Source organism: Hydra vulgaris, chromosome 11, assembly GCF_038396675.1.
Source record: "Hydra vulgaris chromosome 11, alternate assembly HydraT2T_AEP".
Taxonomy (NCBI): domain Eukaryota; kingdom Metazoa; phylum Cnidaria; class Hydrozoa; order Anthoathecata; family Hydridae; genus Hydra; species Hydra vulgaris.
In genome coordinates, this window is record NC_088930.1 from 25,747,255 (window position 1) to 25,761,494 (window position 14,240).

Consider the following 14,240-nt stretch of genomic DNA (forward strand, 5'->3'; position numbering starts at 1 on the left):
TAAATATAATAAAAAATAAGCTAATATTATGATAAAATTGCTTTTAAAATTGGAGTTTTTAGTTCATTAAATGAATTTAAAGCCCCCCTTTTAAATGAATTTTAGGAATTTAAAAAAGGGTTTTAAGGCAAAAATACTTTTCTCTTAAAAAAACGATGACTATAATTGTAAAAAATAGTTACTTTAATGCAGATAGAAACCAATACTTTTTATTATGCAAGCAGGATCAATTAATTTGAGTTAACAGCAAAACGATAACAATAAAAACTTTTTCATTCTATTCAAAAACTGAAAACACCAAACTAGAAAGAAAAAAAATATATATATTATTACCAAGATGCCGCACGGAATTGTAGAGAATGAGAAAAAATATCTTCAATTCATTGAGTTGTATAAAAAAGCGTATTCAGCGCTTGAAAAACAAGAGCAATATCAGCACGCACAGGAGTTGTGGAATGTAGTAAAAAATGATCAATCCTTGTATGAAAAAAAAGTAAACGAATTAAAAGTGAAAGCAACAAAATCGAAAGGATCAATTATGTCATTCTGGGGAAATGTCTTTTCACCACCTAGCAAAAAAAAAGAAGATATTCATCCAATGCCGTCTTCATCAAATGAAACGCCAAGTTCTCTAAATGCTACTACGATAGAGCCTGCAAGCATTAAACTTGGTAAGCTAATTTCTGTAATATTTTAAAACATTTTCTATACATTGAGTTCAACCAAATTATAAATCAGACTATATCGTACGACTATAGAGCAGTCACATAAACTTATTTATCATTAGCCACTAGACCTATTTTCTATATCAAAAATAAATCGATTAGTATCAACTGCCAAGAATTTATAATTATTTTGTTTAATTTATTCTGTATTTTTTAATTTAGATTTAACATCCAATAACAAGAAAAGAGAAAATACGGAACAAGTTAGGAGTCGAACGAAAATCTCAGATCTTGAATCGCAACGTTCATCCTTGATAATCGTACGCGATTCTGGTTTGTCTACCGTATCAAAGAAACAAATAAACACTGCGAAAGAAAGCATAAGAAAAGAAAATACAACATTGGACAGGTAAGATAATTTAATTGTATATAATTTCTTTATTAAACATTTCGTTTTATAATGTCTAACTATCAGGTTTCTAGTAAATATCAAGAGATATATTAAACAGCGCTTAATTGTGCGTATTGAAAAGCGTCTTGGCCAAAAAAACATTTTTCAGACAGAAATTTTCATAATCTTTTTGTCAATAATAATTTCTAGTTTGAAATGAGAATTTGCGTACTTTTTCTTTTGCAACATCAGGCAAAGTTCGCAAAACCTTAAGTATAAAAGTTTTTATAATGAAATCAAAGAATTTCAGAAATTTTGTTTTCAGATTGATTAGTGAATCGGCTCGTCAAAGAAAACGAAGACAAAAACTTAAAGAGAGTATCGAAACTGTGTGTCAGAACAACCCTGAAGCGTCAAGTGCCTTAAAACATTCGAATTCATTGAAATATTTAAAAACATTGAAATATTCGAAACCATCCTGGACGACCGTGTCTTGAAGTTGATCAACCAGAGCTTTTATCAGCAATTATAAAAATTTTGCAGAACTCATCAGCAGCTGACGAACGTCGAAGAACAAACTGCCTTCGTAGCGTCTCCACTTTGGATGACTTTCAGACAGAGTTGAAAAAAATAGGCTTTACCTTGAGTAGGAGTGGTTTGTACCTTTGTCTTTTACCACGACGTGGAAACACATCTGAAGGAAAAAAACATGTCAACACGGTTCCAGTGAAGCTATTACGTCCAGAATACTCAATGCAAAAAAAAAACAACGATAGAATGTTTGCAAAGTCATTAATTGACGACATGTTTGAAGTTTGCAAATTATTTGGACCAAAAGCTGTGCTTTTCATTTCCAACGATGATAAAGCCAGGGTTCCATTGGGTCTTGCTGCAACAAGCCTTCAGGCGCCATTGCTGATGCATATGGAATACAAGGTCAAACTCATGGATCACGACTTTGTCGTTGGCCCACAGCACAAATTGATCCCATCAGTGTATGGCATATGCGAAATTAACAAAACTGGAAATGTATCTTACAGTGGGGACACTTTCATACGCATAAGAAGTGGGAAACACGATACATCAAATGCTTTTACACATGCTCTTGATGTTAGAGAGCTTTTTAGAGCCAAGTTGGTTGAACGTAGACCAATTATGTTAATGGAGACTGATGGAGCTCAGGATGAGGCACCGCGCTTTCCTAAAACCTTAGCAACTGCTGTTGATCTCTTCCGCTTGCTTGATTTAGATGCCCTTCATGGTGTAAATGCAGCTGGGCTTTCAGCCTTTAACCCCGTCGAAAGAAGAATGGCACATCTTTCTCATGATTTGGCTGGAATAATTCTTCCTCATGATTATTTTGGCAACCACCTTGATTCTTCAGGAAAAACAATTGACCAAAAATTGGGGCTAGAGAACTTTCAAAAAGCGGCTACCGTTTTAGCCCAAGTTTGGGAGAAAACAGTCGTTGATGGGTATCCTGTTAATTGCTAGGCTGTACCAGTTGGAAAAGCCTATGAACCACCTACTCCTTATCCTGTATGGGTAGAAAAACATTGTCAGCAATCGCGATATAGCCTTCAAATCGTAAAATGCCAAGACAAGTCATGCTGCACACCATTTCAAACAAACTGGATAGAGCCGTCTACATATTTTAAAAGCGTATCAAACCAATTAACATTTGCACCACTGACACATCGCCTTTTGCTACATGATATACCTACAGAAGGATTAAAATACATATAATACCATTTGATCTGTATTGCCCATCGATGAAAGAAAAGCTATCAAACGGAGTTTGCTTTAACTGCAATAAATACTGGCCAAGTGAGGCTGCAATGAAACGGCATAAAAAAGCACATAAAAAACAAAAAAAAAACGATTGAATTAGATAGTGAGGAGAGTGTAAGTGAAAGTAAATATATTAATAAAAGTGAAGATGTCAGTGAGAAGGTTGTCGATAAAAGTGTGGAAGCTGAGTTCATGCCTGTATTTGATAATATGTTTGACTTATTTAAGTCACCATTTGTGGAAATATAAAATATAACATACTCGCAAGAATCCTTTTTTATAATATTATTTTTTTTTTTTATTATTATTATTTTCCCGGTTTTTAATTAAGTACAGAGAAATGTCGCAATAACTAGATATTTTTTGGTTTTTAATGTTTTATAGCAGCCGTGGCGCAGTGGTTAGAGCATTGGACTCGTAACCCAAGGGTTGGGGGTTCGATCGAAGCAAATAAACGTTATCGGTGAAGTTGGAAACTGAGAGCTAACTTAAATGATATTCTTCTTGTCTTATCACAAAGCGGTACTTTGTGATAAGACCATTAGGACTTCTTAGAGCATCTTAACAACTAAAAAAAAAAATTTATGCATTCAGGAAGAGGGGCTTTATTTTGGAATAAATAATGCGTACGTACGCAAGGGGGGGGGGGGGGTCGTCGAAAGCGTACAAGTGCGTACAAGGGGGAGGGGGTTCAAAATCAGTACTTTTACTGCGTACGTACTTTATGGATGGCCCCTTATTTGTGCAACCTACAACACAATATCTCCTTGGCATCTTTTTGTCATAAAAAACACTTGTAACGCTATTTGATATTTGTTTTTCCTCCATTCAAGATGGTTAATTTATTTCGCAATTTGGCGTAACATCACGCCGGCTAGATGGATAACATTGAAATAATAACAAAATCACAAAAAATTATCTCAATAATAACATTGTTGTTGTTGTTGTTGTTGCTGAATTATCACGATACTCGATTTCTTAAACTTTTCGCTCTTAAACTTTTCGCTTTTAAACTTTTCGCTCTGACGACCTTTTGAACTACAATTACTTTTGACAACGCTATTTTACGTCCTTTTACGTCCGGCCTATGACCATTTTAAAAATAATATGGCGCGTTTCTCAAACAAATCAGCGTAAAACTTTATTATATAAATATTACGTTAAATAAAAACAACGTTAAATCAAATATTTTGTTCTGTTCTTTAAGAAGTGTTATATGTCGTGTATCTGTAAAATTAGGTACTTTTTATATTTAAGTTTATTTCCTATTAATTTAATAAAAATTAACAAACAAACAAAAAAACATTTAATAAAATTGAATGTTTTTATCTTCAAATAATTTTTTTTCGGAATGTAATTAATTGGCTTAATTCTTTAAGTTCGCTATGACTTAACAAGTATGGATGCGTTTATACTAAAATATCTTCAAATATGTAATGAAAACAAAATGGAACCAAATGAAGGGGTATTAAATGCACTACGATTAAGTAAAAATTCCACAGATATAGCAGATGGTAACCACGTGCTGCATTTATCAGGTAGCAATTTATCACCGAGCGATTGCAGCATACTTGCGAAGTGTATTGCAAGTGACCAGTATTTTACAGCGTATTACTTTGGAGATTGTCTCTTATCAGAAGAAGCTTCAAAAATTCTAATTGACTCTTTTTTATTTAATAAAGTAATCAAAATTTTGGACATTAAAGGTAACAATATTCGCAGTGTTAGTGCAAGTCTTATAGGAAAATTACTTAAAAGGTCATTAACATTAGAAGAGTTATCTCTAGAATGGAATGGGCTTGGAATGCTTCATACAGGTATTAATGAGATAGCAGAGGGGCTATCAATTAATACATCATTAAGAATACTAAACTTAAGTAATAATCAGATTTCTCATGAAGGCTGTCATGAGTTAGCTTCTGCACTTAAAAGAAATAAAACATTATCAGCTCTTGATTTAAGATGGAATAATGTTGGTGTTTTAGGTGGACGATCACTTTTATCTGCACTTGCTCATAACAAGTATATTATAGATCTTCAACTTGCAGGTTATTATATTTTTATTATCCTGCAGTTAAGCAGCATAAAATAATTTATTTCTTAGTATTTTATGTTCTTTTCTGTTGAAATTTTTTTAATTCGTTATAAAACGTTTATAAATGCTTAAAAAATGCTTATAAAATGTTTATAAAGCGCTCCTTTTAATAGTCATTTAAGTTCTATTTTTAATTACTTTGAGAAATAATGTAGTGAAAATTTTGATAATTTACTAGTTAATTTCTTTTAGAGTTTATTTTAGCTAAAAAATTAAATGAATTCTTGCTGCTTAACTGCAGAATAACCATTTTTTTAAATCTAAAATTACCTTTTGTTTTTACTTTTTTTCACCTCCTTAAGATGAGGGCTGCTACATTTGAATCAGAAATGTTTTAGGAAATAAATGGTATAAGTTAAAATAAGTTTTTTAAAATAAGGAAATTTTTTTTAACATATAACAATATCATTTAGTTTTAAAATATTTTATAAATATTTTATAAAGATGAAAATTTTAAAATAATTTTTTAACCTGGTTTCAAATTAAACTTAATAAAAATGTGGTACTTTAAAATATGCAACTGTCGTAATTTAACTTTTAATGATGTAAATATGGATATTGAGTAAAGTTACATGAATATACGTAACACTTTTCTGTTACAGATATGTATATCTTAGATGTATATATGTGTGTGTGTATATATATATATATATATATATATATATATATATATATATATATATATATATATATATATATATATATATATATATATATATATATATTTCAATTGCAAAGTTAGCATCTGCTATGCTTGCTTTTTTTTATTGTGCTCCTGATTTCATTATCATTCACCTGATTCCATTTTCTACCTTCATGAATCTCTTGTTCATCTCTGTATTGGAGCTCTCTACTATTTTTATGTTTTCATGACTCATACAATCTATAATTACTGACTCATACAATCTATAATTAATTTATTTTTTGTTTTCTAGTTACTCCTAACTTAATAGTGCAGCCTCGTCAGGAGTGAATTATATTAGAAAAAAATACTAGACACCAAAGTCACAACTTTCTCTTATGATGTGATTTGTGTACTATGTTTTACTATTCATATCTCATGAATATGATATATAAATAGTAAAAATAGGACAAAAATGAAAATAAGTGTAAGAGTGGAGATGAGCTTTCCTAAAACAAACATGGCGAGCCATGCAAGTTGCTCCTCTAAACAGCTTCTTATGAAAGCTTTTGGTTTTTGCACCAGCTATTTGTTTATTCATTAAAAAAAATGCTTATTAAATACAATATTTGGTTTTATACTTGTTTTAAACTCTCTAACAGATTCGGTCTGATCTGTGAGTATAAAAAAAGCCAATTCTCTTTCGTAATTAAGTCCTCTAATCTACTATCACTGGTAACAATAACAGCCGATGGAGCTTCTACAGAAATCTCTGATATCTTAGGAACTGGAAATTTTAAAAGCTTCTCAATGAATAAACGCTTAGCATCTGCTTTAATATGAGGATCACCTAGCGATAGTACGACAACTTTAGGAGACAAATACCATGTTGTTACTCATGCTTTTATGAAGTGAGTTTCCAACTTCATAATCCCATTCTCTTTTAATTGTTTCAGCAATTTTAAATGCATTAAACTCATTTAGAACGGCATGCTCTGCTTTGCCTGATTTAAGAAAGGCATGCCCATAATAAATAGCAACAATAAATGCTACTCTTGTGAACATATGTTTTTTTTCAGGAGTCAGATATTTAACGACTGTGGATGTCATATCAAGCATTAAAAAGTATATTGCATAGGCCATAAACCTTGCATTATGACAGGTGCCAGACTGATAGATGTGAAAATTTATTTAATTTCATAGATTTAACGTTCATGTAATATGTCAAATATTCAACAAGATGCTTATAATTATTCCTAAAACATTGTTTTTTTTTTTTAATATCCTTTAAAAAAAGTGTATGCATGGTTATATTTAGTATTATTGTTACATACCTGGGGAAAATTTCATGTTCTAGTGCTTTAGTTACAAACTTTTTACCCTTCAAATAGAGTTTGCAGAGGTCACTGCCAACAATAAGGTCTTGCTCAGGAAATCGTTTGAACTTTTCTACAGCACCACTGGCTGGATAAAACTCTGTTATCCATTTCTGCTGAAAATCTTTTAGCAACTTATTTGCTGGGGCTTTAGATGTTTCCTTTGAAATTGCATTAAAAGCCCAAGTAATGTTTATCTCGGCAATATGGTGTCTACACAATAACCAAAGAAATGTTTTACCAAAAAATTTCCATCCAGTGTTACTATGGTGTCAGAACAGAATCTTATAATATAGTCACAAATTTTAAAATATTCTAGGAGATTCATAATACTTATAGCCATATTGATTCCCTTACCACTCTCAGTTGGCACAACACCAAGTAAAAGATCATCTTTGGTTTCAAACTCTGGGTTAGTTACAGATATCGATAGTCTATCTGTAGTAGTGGCCTGTCTAGTGTTCTCCTCAATATGCTTTAACATTTTACCATTAAAATGTAAAACTAACATCTTATTAGCCATTAAATCAATATATTCATTACGTAACTGGCCTCCTTCCTCTTCTATAAATCTGTAACGTCGCCTTCTGACAGATTCTCTGCTTAACTTTAATTGTTTAACATCTCCTCCTAAATAGTTTACTACACTTGCAATAAGAAGGGTTTGATCTCGAATGCTGCAACCGGACAAAAACTTCCGACTCAACAATTACACTTCCAGCATCTAAATTAATATAAAGATTTTTAACTCAGTTATACATTTACTTCAAAAACTGAATGATTTTACTTAAAATCCCCGTACTTTATTAGAAAAAATTGTTTATATTCTCCCTTTTGATTTAATCAGAATTTGAAATGAATATTTTTAAGTGTTAAGCAAAGTATACTTTGATATTACCTAATTGTGATTCAGCTCTTGTTTTTTTAGGTTCTGTAGGTTCCTCATCTGCTAAATTGAAATCTATATCATTGTTAGAAAAAAAATTATGGTATCCATTGCCTTTTTTTACCAATTTCCTCTTTGTTATCACGAGTTATTGAATTGTTGTTCTTCTGTACTCGATCTTTGTATTCTTCCTTTCTCTTGCATCTACCGATCCTTCTCTGAAACCTTGCTTCAAGCTCGTTGCCAATTTTAGAAGATATGATCACATTTCTCTTAGTTCTGTGCAAAAAGTTGTTAAAACACTTAGCATAAGATAAATTTAAATAAAAAAACCAAATTTCTCCAAAAAATTATTCTTTATGTTTAGGAAAAATAAGTACATATGTTTTTTTTCAATTGATCTCAGTTGGTGAAATCTTTAAAATTTAGAAAAAAAATACCTTTGATCATCTAAGAAGGTCAAATCTTCTTTAATAGCAGAAATATCACTAGGCATTGATTCATCGTGTCTCAACTTCTTCTCAAAGTCTTTTGCACTGATGTCAAACAATTCCTCTATCATATTGTAAAATTCATTCGTGTGGCTGTCAGAAATTTGCTTTTTGATTTGAAAACTTTTACTGTTGCACAGAATTTTGTATTTGCTATATAGAGATTTAAACTTTTCCGCTATGCTTCTCTCAGAAATCAAATAATTTCTAAAACCTGCAAACTTCCAAATATTTACAAGTTGTTGGAGTAAACAGTATTTTTTGGTATTTGAGTTACAAAACTCGTCTTTCCCTTTGCATATAACATCTTCTCTTGCTCGAGAACATGAAAATTAATGCCATTCTGGACAAAGTCGCAGCTACCCGTTTGTCAGAAGCAACACATCATCCAGAAAATCAAAGACCTGTATAGTGAGCAACAATGTTTGAACTCCAGGGCCAAATCCAGTGGTTTAATAGATTTGTTGTCTGTGTATATCTCCAATCATGGTTCACTAGCAGAATTGCTATTGATGCGCCAAGCAATGACATTTTGCTTATACATCAACTGAATGAATATGATGATGTGGCTTTGCAGACAATTGGACTGAAGATGATGTATCTAGGCCGAGAATGACGCTTCACCATGTTCTGAAAAATGAAAACAGTTCGTGGCAAGTGTCTACTCACATCATTGCCAAGCAGCTTATCAAAACTATCAATGTCTTGCAGCTTCTTTTAAACTGCTAGTATTGACAACAGTTTCCTTGAGTGGATATAGAAACCTGGCCGAATGTTGCATCATTCAAGTAAAATCTGTTGTAAAGAAGTTAGTGTGTGTCAATGATTGCGCAGAGCAAGGAGTAACGCTTATCCAGACATTTAATGAATTAATTACTAAGAATGAGGAACAAAAGCAGTATCTGCTGCAAGTGGTTGAAAAACACAAAAATAACTTGACAGAAACACTGCAGGCATGTTAATCTTGTAGATATGTAGACATTTATATTATTCGAAAAGCAAGTAACACTGTAAATATGTGGAAAAAGTTCTGTAACTGAGTATTAGTTATTACACATTTTTTATGTAAAACATATGTGTAGTATCTACTCATTGAGATCTTTTTAATGATACTAAACACACCAAGATAAGTTGAATAGCAACTTCATAAACCTTTTATGAAAATTAACGCATTGCGCTCTATTTACACTAACAGTTAATAATTTCAAGGACCTTGCTGAACCTTTAAATATTATCCAAATTTTATAAAATTTGGATAATATTTAGAGGTCTTTTGGATAAAATACATACAAGTATCTTGATTTATAAGACTTGAAATGAGAATTAAATATTCTAAAAAAAGTGTAGGAGGCACATCTGGTTTCTCATAATAATTTTCTGATTCTAATGTTTTTATGTGCAACTGTTTTGGTTCTAAATTAAATATACTCATGATGTAAATAGTTGTGTAGTTGTCTCACTTACAAAGCACTTGCTTTGTAAGTGAGACAACTTGAAACACAGAATAATTAACCTTTTAACCAGTTATCTTTTTTTAATATATTTTAGGTAATAACATTCCAACAGACTCCTTAAAAGCTATTGCTACTGCAGTTCAGAGAAATATTGATTATCATTCAATTTTTTATCAACATCAGTCACTAACAAAGTCTTTACACAATGAGATAAAACAGCTTGAACATGAAAAAGCAAAACAGGTAAGAAGTTTGTAGTTTTTAATTTATAATTACACATTTTAAACTAGATTAATACAATATAAAAGCAGCATAAATTTTGTACTACGTAAAAATATATTAAGAATAAGAGTTTATATTAGATTAGGTATATACATTTAGTATATACCCAATATATTGCTTCTGTTATATTTTTCAAAACTGTCATTTAGAAAAATAATGTTTTTATATATTATTTTTATATTATTTTGAAAAGTAGATTGTTATTTTTTATTAGAAATACTTATTAAATAATTTCATTGAGAATAATTAAAATGATAATTTTATATAATTTTATTATTTTGTATTATACTTATAATTTTTTTTATTATTTATTATTTTTAAAATTATCAAATATTATAAAATACTTTTATAATATTTGATAATTTTGTTAAAAAATGTTTATTGATCAATAATAAGAAAGTTTAAAGTTTTTTTCTAATATATAAAATTTATTAAGGTCAGTACTTTACCAAGTGTTATATTGCACAGTATTGAGAAAATTGTCAAATTTCATACCTGTAGAATGGCATATTTTTTTGGAATAATTATCTTTTTTGAAAAAATTGATCTTGGTTTTAAGACCACCCCTACCTCTAACATCCGTTCCATAAATGGATTTATAAAAAGAACTTTTTTTAGTTATTTATAAATCTTGCAATTTTTTTTTTAGAGGTAATTGATTGAGGTTAAATAATATTATAAAGTTCATTTTATAAAAATAATATTACAAAAAAACAGAACATAATTTTTTATAAAAAGTATTTTGGTTTCAAAAGATAGTATTTAATCTAAATTATAAATATCTTTTAATAAAGTCAACTCATTGTTCTGTATATAATTACTTACAGAATATGTATATGCAATGTATGGTCAATGAAAAAGTTAAAAAAAAATTGTATTTTTTCTCCTTTGTGTACTAATTAATGTTAGAATTTACTGGTATATAGCTTACTATTGCATCTGGGTATGGCGCTGAGGGTGCACCCCTCCTATTTATTATAAAAAACCTGTCCCCATTCCAATAACTTTTATTGGTTTACAAATAGTTCTTAAAATTTCTTCCAAATATAAATTATTTAGGTTGTTTACCTTAAATCTGAATTTAATCACAGGACCCATAAGGTAATTTCTATTTTATTAAATGTGATAAATTAATTTTTAGAAAAATTTTTAAGATTATTATTGGGGCCTAACAATAAGCAAAATGGCCAAAAATTAATAAAGTCTCGATTGGCCTGAAATTTTGCACACTTTTCAAAAGAGTGTTTCCAAATTATTAAAAAATTTTTTTTAATTGTTTCTACAAAATTTTAAGCTTTAATTTTTTTTTTTTTTATGTGTCAAGGCTGATAAATTTTTTTATTTATACTAATGAGTTCACATTCTAGGGTTTTTTATTTTTAACTATTATTTATACAGTTCAAAATCTTTCTAACAACAACAAAAAAATGAATAAAAAATACAATGTATAAAAAAATAGCAAGCAAAAAAGTATATAAAAGTTATTTTAATTAAAGTAATTTTTTTTGTTTATTTTCAACTGTATTTGTATTTTATAACAGCATAAGCATAATATCATCTCATTTTTTATTACAGCATAAGCATAGCATTGTCTCATTTTTTATCCGTTTTAGAATCTGCATTTGTTTCATACATCTCAGTGTTTTCAAAAGCATCAATATCATCATCAGGAACAATTAAATTTGAAATGATTTGTGAACCATGCATCAAAAGTATGTTTAATGTGAGACTCAGGAAGTTTTTATTTCATTGTATATAAACAATAGATTGTAGTGAAGTAACAAACATTAAACTTGGTTGTGTCATTTGGAAAATGATAGGAAATGTTTAACAAAGATACTAGATTACTAGGTCTTAGACCTAAGATAATAGATTTTAAAATAAATTTCTGGTATTACTAATGACATTGCTTGTTGTTGACATGTCTATATAGATATTAGGTTTCTGAATTGACTTTGACTTTCTTTCTTGCTTTTATATTTGCTTCATTTTCTTGACTACACTCTCGCCATTAATTTTTATGCAAAAATTTTACCTTAAATCTTTATCAATCCAAATCTTAAAATCTTTACCAATATACCAATCTTTACCAATCTTAAAATGTTTACCTTAAATCTGACTTTAATCACAGGACCCATAAGGTAATCGATAAGGACCCATAAGGTATTCAATGACTGATGATTGCAGTATAGGCATGAGACTTAAAGTACCATAGAAAAACTTATTTTTTCTTCATTAACATTTATATATATATATATATATATATATATATATATATATATATATATATATATATATATATATATATATATATATATATATGTATATATATATATATATATATATATATATATATATATATATATATATATATATATATATATATACATAACATTTATACATATACATTAACATTTATATATATATATATATATATATATATATATATATATATATATATATTTATATATATATATATATATGTATATATATATATATATGTATATATATATATATATGTATATATATATATGTATATATATATATGTATATATATATATGTGTGTATATATATATATGTATATATATATGTATATATATATATATATTTATATATATATATATACATATACATACATACACACACATATATATGCATTTAAAAGTTACATAATATGCATTTAAATAATTATAAAACATAAATTTGAAAAATATTTTTTTAAGTATGTAAATTAATTCCAAAAAACTTTTAATTGTGTTGTTACATTATGTTATTATTATATGATTTTTTGTTTTGTATTTTGACAACTTTAATTCAAATTTTTACTTATTAAAGTAGTTATGATAATTATTTCATTACAACTTATTTATCTTTTTGTTTAATTTCATAAAAAGGTATTAGCTTTATCTGAACAACTGAAACAAGAAAAAGACTTGCATGAAAGTTTTGCAGAAACAACAAAAGGACATTTTGAGCAAATGAAGCATGCACTTGAATGTTTAAAAGATGAGAATGACAAGCTGAAAGAAGATAAGTCTTTGTTTGAAAAGCAATTTGAAAAATCAGAAAAACTTGTAAATGAACTAAAAGCTCAAATCATTCAGCATGAAAAAGACTTTGCTAATTTAAATTCACGATATAATCTTGAAACAGGTCTTCTTAAAGATCAAATCGAACAGCAGAATAAAAACTCAAAATCCATCCAGAGTGATCAAGATTTGCAAATTATTTCACTTAAATCTCAAATAAAAGAATTAGAAATCAAAATTACCGAAATGTATCAAGAAAAAAAAGTTATCGAAAAAAGTTCATTAAATATGAAATCAAAGTGTGATGAGGAGTTAGTTGAAGTTTGTGAGAAATACAATAAAAAAATCGAGGATCAAATTTTTCGACATTCTGAGACAGAAAGAGCTTTTGATGAGAAGCTTAAAAGAGTTTCAGAAGAAAAAAGACGACTTGAAGAAGAAATCGCTCTTTTAAAGTCTCATATGCTTTCAGATAAATTGAAACATGAAGAAGATTTGTTACAACAAAAAACAAAATGGAACCAAGAAGAAGTGTTGAAACAAAAACAATACGAAGATCGTATAAATTGTTTAATAACTTCAAAAGATGAGTTTCAAAACAAAGTAAGCACATTAAGTGCCACCTCTACACATTTAGAAAATCAGCTAAAATGTTGTCAAAAGGAGCTTGAATCACTAAAATCACAGAATGAGCAGCAACAAGAAATATTAAACTTGAAGGATGTACAATACAGAGGTGAAGTGAATCGTTTAAATTTGTTAATTGATAGTGAAAAAAGACTAAATGCTGAGAACAAAGAAAAAATAAACCATTTAGAAAATAAGCTGCAAGGACTTCAGTCTGATATGCAATATTTACAATCATCTAAAGATAAAGAGATTCAACAGCTGAAAGAATTTATTAAGAAAAAAGATGAAGATTTAAGACGTGCACGTGATGATGAACAGCGTAGAATCAGTTTACTTGAATCAGCCATGCAATCTTATATTCATAGCTCAAAATCTGCATACCAGTCGTATTCTTAATGAAATTGATTTTTAGTTTAAAACAATATTTTACTATTTTGTTTATAAATGATTCTGTAAATATTTATTACTTTAAATAATAGAAAAATTAATTTGCTAAAAAAGTAATTTTAAAAGTATTTTATAAGGGT

At 28.7% G+C, this 14,240-nt stretch overlaps 1 protein-coding gene across 2 annotated transcripts; it reads left to right on the forward strand.

Annotated features, from left to right (window-relative positions):
* Positions 1-3,909: 3,909 nt before the first annotated feature.
* Positions 3,910-14,240, forward strand: LOC100202344 (leucine-rich repeat-containing protein 45). 2 transcript variants are annotated; one of them, XM_065810579.1, is made up of 5 exons: positions 3,955-4,086; positions 4,227-4,895; positions 9,866-10,014; positions 11,113-11,154; positions 12,949-14,240. In XM_065810579.1, exons 2-5 carry the CDS (start codon positions 4,247-4,249, stop codon positions 14,107-14,109), a joined length of 2,001 nt encoding a protein of 666 aa, XP_065666651.1. In that variant the 5' UTR covers positions 3,955-4,086; positions 4,227-4,246; the 3' UTR covers positions 14,110-14,240. The 2 variants fall into 2 exon arrangements, with proteins under 2 accessions (XP_065666650.1, XP_065666651.1); XM_065810578.1 differs by lacking the exon at positions 11,113-11,154 and having other exon boundaries at positions 3,910-4,086; positions 12,949-14,236.

Excerpts from the sequence above, each read along its gene's own strand:
- LOC100202344 (XM_065810579.1), top strand. The coding sequence starts at position 4,247 with ATGGATGCGTTTATACTAAAATATCTTCAAATATGTAATGAAAACAAA. Across the intron at positions 4,896-9,865 it reads TATAGATCTTCAACTTGCAG|GTAATAACATTCCAACAGAC; the intron begins GTTATTATATTT and ends AATATATTTTAG. Across the intron at positions 11,155-12,948 it reads TTAATCACAGGACCCATAAG|GTATTAGCTTTATCTGAACA; the intron begins GTAATTTCTATT and ends TTTCATAAAAAG.